We start from the raw sequence: 8,300 nt of genomic DNA on the forward strand, positions 1-8,300 counted from the left end.
CTTCATCTTGGAACGATTGAAATTCCCTTCCAGTTTATTTCCAAAACTATGAATCGTTGTTTTGGTTATTTTCCTAAGGCAGAAAATAAAAGCAAAGTTTTGGTCTCGACTATGATTCCTAACTTTCAGATCAAGCTCGATATTTTCTATATTTTTTTTTTTTCTTCATCTTGGAACGATTGAAATTCCCTTCCAGTTTATTTCCAAAACTATGTATCGTTGTTTTGGTTATTTTTATAAGGCAGAAAATAAAAGCAAAGTTTTTGTCTCGACTATAATTCTAACTTGTATATTCTTTTCTTCATCTTTCATCGATCGAGTATCAGGAAATGGATATAAAAATTATGAACGATCGAAATTCCTGTCGTCCAATTTATTTCCAAAACCACGTATCGTTGCTTATTTTTATAAAGTCTACATTTTTATAAGAAAATAAAAGCGTTTTTTGTTTCAACTATGATTCAGGTCGACCTCGACGACACCATGGACAATTTCTTCAACACCCTCTATCAAAAAATGTTCACCGTGTTGAACAGTCAATACAATTTCGACAATAAGTACATGGAATGCGTGGGGGAGCACATGAAAGAAATCAGACCGTTCGGCGACGCGCCGCAAAAACTCGGGGTACAGATCAAGAGATCGTTCGTTGCCACGAGGGCTTTCAGCCAAGCTTTAACCGTAGCTGCCGACGTCTTGAAGAGCATGCAATCGGTAAATATCCCCTGATTTCGCTTTATTCGCTCGCTTTATAAATAAATAAATGTTGTCGATTTCGAAATCCATTTGGAAAAAACTTCGATCGATCGATTCGCAGTTGAAACCATCGGCGGAGTGCGCAGCTGCGCTCACGAGGATGACCGTCTGTCCTTCGTGCAGCGGGATCGCCGGCAACGTGTTGGCGTGCGGCGACATGTGTGCCAACGTGATGAAGGGTTGCCTTGCCCAGCACGCGGCTCTGGACACTGAATGGAATCACTTCGTCGGTGAGTAATTTCCACGTGCATTGTTCCATCCTGGTAATTATAGGAGGGGAGAGAATATAATCCATCGACCGACGAATAACGCATATATACTCTGTTCGTATATAGCGCGAGAGAAGAGCGAATAAAGATCGATGCCGTCGGATCCAAATCTGAAATTTAATAATAGATTTTAGAATTAGAAGAAAGATGAAAGTTGATCTTAAAATTTAACGAATAAATATCTCATTTCGCGAAGGAAGGAATGATCGAATCGAATTTGTGAATTATCCATTTTTCTTCGATTTTTCGAATCTCAGAGGCCGTGGACAAAGTGGCGGACCGGCTGTTGGGTCCCTTCAACATCGAGATGCTGGTACGACCGCTCAACTTGAAAATCTCGGAGGCGATCATGAACTTCCAAGAGAACAGTAACGACGTCTCGCAAAGGGTGTTCACCGGCTGTGGCAGGCCCGTGTTGGGAAGGCGTAGACGTCGGGACAATCGAGAATTGGAACTGGAATCGTTGAATTTCGATCAGGACACGTTGACGGACGATCGAGTCTCGGCTGCGGCTATCCTCGACAAATTGGTGAAGGAGACGCGGCAGAGAGTCAGAGATTCGAGGCAATTTTGGGTTTACCTACCTTACAAGATTTGCAACGACGGCCTCGTCGTGCCTCCTAGCAACACCAAAGAATGCTGGAACGGCACGCACGTCGACAAGTGAGAGTTTTTCCTTTTCTGATAATTATTTCTCTTCCTTTCTTTCTTTCTTTCTTTCTTTCTTTCAATCCTCGGTAAAAGGATATAATCGTAAATTTGATTTGTCACCGTCTCTGTAAATTGAAATTATCGTTATTATTATATAATAATCGTGAATTTTCTGTTCTAGATATATTTATCCGGTGTCGTCTAATGGCGAGGATCAGAAATTGAATCCAGAAGTGCTTAGCGCGGGAACGAGACCGACAATCGTCAGGGACCAGGTCTTCGCGTTGACCACCATCACGAATAGACTGAAATCCGCGTACAACGGGCAGGACGTTGATTGGATAGATACGGGTATGTTCTTATTATTATTATTATTATTATTGCTTGGCCGATATTCAATTTATCGTTCCATTAAAATCAATATCGCTCAGAAGCAATCGGAATAGAAAGATTTGATTGGAATTTAATTAATCCAAAATTGAATTTCTTGAATTAATATACAATTATACAGATACGTCGAAAATACAAAATATCGATAGATTTTATTCGTAGATTCGATATTTTTCGAATAATTTTGAAATTAAATTTACTTAAGGAAAATAACTAATTCACGAGATTAATCGTATCGCAAAGAAAACAGATACAAAAAGTGGCAAAGAGTTTATCAAACCGCGTGTAATGAAACTCGCTTATCTTATCTCTAGAGTGTTTTCGTATTGGCGATCAAGAACGAATTTTATTGGAAATTATCGATTGTCAAATTCTACTTGCACGAAAAAACTTCAACAATAATCGTTCATTCCTCGTGAAACCTACTTCAAACGAGTCCAGATAGCCCAGATATCCCGGCCAATCCCGGCCAATCTTACCCGATTTTCGATCGTTGCAGAAACAAACGATTCCAGAGAGGAAAGATCCAAAGAAACGGATTTTCGATTCTCAAAAACGGCTCGAAGAAACAATCCTCTCCTCTCTCTTCCCCATCTTGACTTAAATCGTCCAACTTCAATTAGTGATTCTCTAATTTTCAGAGGACACGGAGTGGAACGGTTCCGGAAGCGGATCCGGGGACAGCACGGACCAAGATCCGATCACGGACGACGAGGACGGTTTCAAGGAGGGTTCCGGTTACGAGCCAAAGTATTCGCCCTCAGAGACCCCCAAACCCCCGGCCGTTCATCCGGAAGTGGTTCCTCCGAGGGTGGAAGTGGACCAGAAGAGTCCCAGTGTCATCTCCAATAACAATGACAGCAATAACAATAACGACAACAGCAACAATAACCAAAATAACAACAATGGCACGTCCAGCGTGGATAGCGGGGCTAGCAGACAGAAGATATCCCTGTCACGTGCTCTGACGACGTACCTCGTGCCCATAGTGGTGATGTGGTTCGGTGGCTGCCTCACCGAGTGGCTGTGATCGTGTTGTTCCCGGAACGGAAGAAGAATCGTGCAAGGAACGGATGTAAATAGATTATTCCTTTGAAAGAAAAGAGAAAAGAGAGAAAAAGAAAAAAAAAAGAACTGTACCAGCTACCCTTCCCCCTCGATTGGCGCAGAAATAATGGCGGCCAGTCGAGAGAACGAGAGGGAGAGATGAAGGCGAGAACGTCGCTTTTTTCAAAAATGCGCGTTTTTTTTCCTTTTTTTCTTTCTTTCTTTCTTTTTTTCTTTTTTTTCCCCCTTCCTCCTCCCTCCCCTTTTTTGACGGAAAAATACGCATCCCTCTCTCGTTTCGGATGGAGGAAACGGCAATGGGATTTCGTATCGATTCGTATCATCTAGCTGCCATCGAGTGGATGAGGAGAAGATTGGAGATTTCGTTGAAAATAAAAAAGAAAGAAGAAGAAGAAGGAGAGGGATATCGAGCTGGGATATCGATTATCCGGAGACTTTTCACGGATTGACGAGCGTGCCTTCATCGACGAGTGGCATGATCGGCTCGAGGAGGGTTGTTAGGGTTACACTTTTTTTTTTTTTTTCTTTTTTTTTCCCCCCCTTTTGGAGTTCCTACGTTTTCTTGCGCCACTGTTCGAGAGGGAGAACTCGCGGAGAAAGAAAGATTAAGATTCGATTTCGTTGGGTTTTTAAAAAGATTTAGTTGGCGTAATCTCGTAATTCGTCTCTTGCCTCTTCGACGAAGATTCTATTTTTCCTAGATTTCTTTTTACGCGAGGCAAGAAGTTAAGCGTCTCCTTCTCGAAATTCGGTGGAAAAATTTGAGACGCAGTGGCGTAGGATGAACCGGGGGCTAAATCGAATGGCCTTGAACTTGGTTAAAGGAGAAAAACATATAGGAGAAACGAAAAGGACTGATTATCGAGCGTCGTATTTCTCTTCTCCAGTTGCTCTGTCCTGGAACGGTATGAAAGATTCATAGCACGAAGGGAGAAAGAAATCGATAAGAATGCTAGATTTCGATGACAAACGAGACATTAAAACGTTTGTGTTTTTTAAGTAGTAAGGAAAGAGGAATGGAGAAAAAGATGGACTTGTTATTCACCCGAGGAGAATAATATCGATATTATTTTTTAACTCGAGAACCGTCTCTTGTTGATCAGTGTTGTTTGAGGAGTTGTGAATAAAGATTTTTGTGGTGAATGAAAGAATATTATGATATTGGGACGATGAGTGACGTGTGATAAAAATTCGTTTGAAAAAAAAAAAGAAATAATATTCTCGATACACTTGCAATTCTTGAATATTCTTCAATTGCTAGGTAAAGATCGACGAAAAGAAAATTTTATTCAATATCAATTTTCTTTCGTCTTCTATGATCTTAGACATCCTTCTTTTCCAATTTCTTTTTTTCTTTTTTTTTTTTTCGTTCTTTTTTCATTACTTTAGGATTATTAATTTTATCATCCGCCATTCGAGCAAAATCGTCCTAAAGAAATTCGTAACGTCGACGAAACAAAGTGTCAAAGTGTGTGGAAACGAGCGGTCGAGAATGGGCTCCTGTGATAAAGAAAGAAGAAAAATTAAAAAAAAAAGAAAAAAAAAAGAAAGAATAGGAGAAATGTAATAAAAATGAAAAGGTAAAAAACGATGGCCGCCATCACACTCTGGCGACGTCGAGGTTAAAACACGAAAAGATGAGAAAGGAGGAGACATTCTATACAAATCTAGTGAAAATATTCAAATAAATATTAATGAATAATTATTTGTAATTATATTATTATATATATTATTATAATTATTGCAAAGTGAAATTAATATAAAAAAAAAAGAAATTATAACGTTGCGTTCGGGACAAGTGGTAAAGTCTAGATATAACAATGGTGCACTGGTTCTTTTCTTCTTTTCTTCTCTCTCTGTCGTCGTTGGGAAACAACGTTGATTTCCGGTTGGGACGAGGAGAGGAAAGATGGAACTCTATGCACTCTATGTATAGAATTCTTGTTGGACGAAGAAAGAACGTCTTTTTTTTTTTTTTTTTTTTTTTTTTTTTTTTTTTTTTTTTTTTTTTTTTACGAGAAAATCGTGATAAAATTTTTTGATTCTTCGAACTCTCGATCAAGCGGAGAGAAATTAAAATATATTTATCGCGGTGTTCGATCGGTTATGTTAAGAGATAAGAAGAAATACGAAGAACAGGGAACAGGGTTTTTTTTACCGCGAAACAATTATGGACCAGTAAATCGACCTTTTTGAAAAACTGATCGGGGAGTTCCTTCCGAGTTCGACAAAGAGGAGCACCCTTACGTTGTAAGCCTTACCTTGTCGAATCAATGTGACTTATCGCTAAATAATAGTCTTATGACGTTGTCGACGTTATCCTTTCCGCAAGGAGAGCTTGATCGACACCACGATTCGTTCTTTTAACTTTATCGATATTAAGACAGTATCTAATTAATGGGGTGATGAAATCCTGCGAAGCTACACAGAATTATTTATAGAGAAAAATAAAATAAATTTACGATTGTTAATTAGACAAAAGGAAGGAGAGGGGGAAAATAGAAAAATTTGAAAGAGAAAATAATTCTCTTCCAAATTCCATCGAGTATCGATAAAATTACAGAACGAATAACGTATTCGAATTAAAGAGTACATTTACGTTTTCTTACTATTATTCTTAGTACTGTATTTACGTTGTTCGCTATTGTAAAGAGAGAGAGAGAGAGAGTGTGTGTGTGTGCGTGTGTGCGTATGTATAACGAGCAGCCTCGAGGCAAGATCGTTTTAAGATTACGTGACATTTTTATTTTTTATTTTTATTTTTATTTTTTTTTTTATTTATTAGACTAGCCCACTGTAATCAATTAAACAGACTCAATAATCTATCGATTTTTATCTTAATGATCTTATACGTACGATGAGCAAAATAAAATAGAAGAGATAAAAATAGAAGATTGCGTTTGGCCAAGCTGTCTGTAACAACGATCAACATGAACTTCATGAATTTGTAAACAGTTGCATCGGAAAAGAAGAAGGAAACAATATGCTTTTCGCGTAATAATAAAAGTGATATCCGCATATCTGTTGCATAAAAGATGGAGCAGGTGTTTATGTAATGATTTGATTGAGAAAACAAGAGGAATTGGAAGAATGAGATTCGCGAAATTTTTGCAATTTTTTTCTTTCTTTTTTATTTTTTTTTTTTTTTGTTTTACATGTTATTCCAATGAGAATGAATGAGAAACGATGGAAATATTGTGACAAAGGAATTTGAAGTTGTAAGAACGAGGAGGAACTCAAAGTCCCCCACAGAGCGATGAAGTTTTTAAACGAAAATGTTAAATGAAATTCACGATGAGGCTGTGAAAATATTGTGCGTGCAATTGTAAATTCTTTATTAGCCATCCCCCTTTTTCTAGAATTCGGAAACCCCTATCTTTTAACCCTTTGCCCTTGATTCCCCTCTTGTTTGCTTTTTTTTTATTCTTTTTTTTTTTTTTTTTATTTTTTTTTTTTTTTGTTTTACATGTTATTCCAATGAGAATGAATGAGAAACGATGGAAATATTGTGACAAAGGAATTTGAAGTTGTAAGAACGAGGAGGATCTCAAAGTGCCCCAAAGTGCGATGAAGATGTTAAACGAAAATGTTAAATGAAATTCACGATGAGACTGTGAAAATATTGTGCGTGCAATTGTAAATTCTTTATTATCCATCCCCCTTTTTCTAGAATTCGTAAACCTCTATCTTTGAACCCTTTGCACTTGATTCCCCTCTTGTTTGATTTTTTTTTATTCTTTTTTTTTTTTTTTCTACGATTTTATATATTTTTAAAATCTTGTATTCAATCAAAACGATCTAAAAATTTTGTACATTTTCTAGCAAATTTAAAGATATTGTGATTTTTAAATTTGAAGAAAAACACTTTTTACAAGATTATTAAAATATATCTACAAAATTTATTTACACGTGTAAATTCCAATTCCATGCTACATTCATTTCCTCATTTTTACAATATCTCGAGAGCGAAGGGTTGAATCATCGATCCAACGAAAATGGAAAAAACCATTCTTCACGAATCCACAATTAACCTATCCCCCAATTTATTTTTGTTAGATCCAATATGGAAATTTTCCATATCGAAACAACAATCGAACAAACTATCCCTTTCTGAGCCGATATTGTGATAAATGTTCACGATTAATATTATCGAAACATCGATCACGTGCAGACTCGTAAACTAAATCTCGTTCGATTTTTCTTTAAATCTTTCCTTTTTCTTTTTTTTTTTTTCTTTTTTTTTTTGATATAATTATAAATTATAAATCGTTGAAATATATATAGATTGATGATTCGAATATATATATATTGATTGAGTATCAAAGTTTTAAGAACGCAAACCTAAAAGAAGGAGAGCAGAAAGGAGAGTAATAGGGTATTCTTAAGAGAATAGTTCCTCCACTTCAAACAAAGACAGGTGTCGGTGCGACGAGCTTTTGTTGGCAGACTGCACGTGGCCTTAATAGCTTGATGATAGCTGACACCTTCGTTTTCAACCCTTTGGGATCAACGACCCGATCTTTTTATTACTTTATTATCAAGTTTTAAATTCTTTTCTTTAATAATGTAATAATTTCTCGAATATTACGTGTAACGTAATTCCAGTGCAGTACAACCTTCAAATAGCATCTGGCTCTTTAATTGAGCCAGAAAATTATCTAAAACGAAAGGATTGAACGATCACAGGATTATTTTGTAGAAGGATTATAGAGGATCAATATCGATGTAATAATCCATGCAATATTTTATTATTTTTGTCCCTTTTTTTTTTCAATATAATAATAATAATAATAATTCCCAAAGGGGCGAATTTAGAAAACGAAGGAGGAAAGCTGCGAATCCATTTGAAATTTCTTCGAATCTATCTCGAGATTTATTTTCTATCGTTGAATATTGAGAATGATTATTTGATCATTTTCTGACACTGTACCGAGAATTGCTCCCGATCCAGCGTTCGTTTGCAAAAGGGAGCTTTACTCTCAAACGAACGTGGATATGTGCCATAGCGTGAATGTGGCTGAAATTATTATTCTTGCAAGCAGGAGACTCACGAATTATGCTCTTTATTCTCAAAACGATATATTTGCAACGTGCAAATGTCGTAAATTTACACAAGCGTATATATATATATATATATATATATATATATACATATAGGGTGAAACC

The 8,300-nt window shown here is 36.7% G+C and overlaps 1 protein-coding gene across 2 annotated transcripts in view; it reads left to right on the forward strand.

Moving 5' to 3' along the window:
- LOC102676806 (glypican-6) overlaps window positions 1–3,168 on the forward strand; it is a 105,980-nt gene extending 102,812 nt beyond the window's left edge. For both annotated transcript variants that reach the window (XM_006607826.2, XM_006607827.2), the window contains exons 4-8: window positions 466–714; window positions 818–986; window positions 1,283–1,688; window positions 1,858–2,027; window positions 2,708–3,168. In XM_006607826.2, coding sequence (XP_006607889.1) covers window positions 466–714; window positions 818–986; window positions 1,283–1,688; window positions 1,858–2,027; window positions 2,708–3,096 — 1,383 coding nt within the window. In that variant the 3' untranslated portion in view covers window positions 3,097–3,168. The remainder of the gene's footprint in view (window positions 1–465; window positions 715–817; window positions 987–1,282; window positions 1,689–1,857; window positions 2,028–2,707) is intronic.
- Window positions 3,169–8,300: the final 5,132 nt, after the last annotated feature.

The sequence above is a fragment of the Apis dorsata genome, unplaced genomic scaffold (genome assembly GCF_000469605.1).
Source record: "Apis dorsata unplaced genomic scaffold, Apis dorsata 1.3 scaffold_19, whole genome shotgun sequence".
NCBI lineage: Eukaryota > Metazoa > Arthropoda > Insecta > Hymenoptera > Apidae > Apis > Apis dorsata.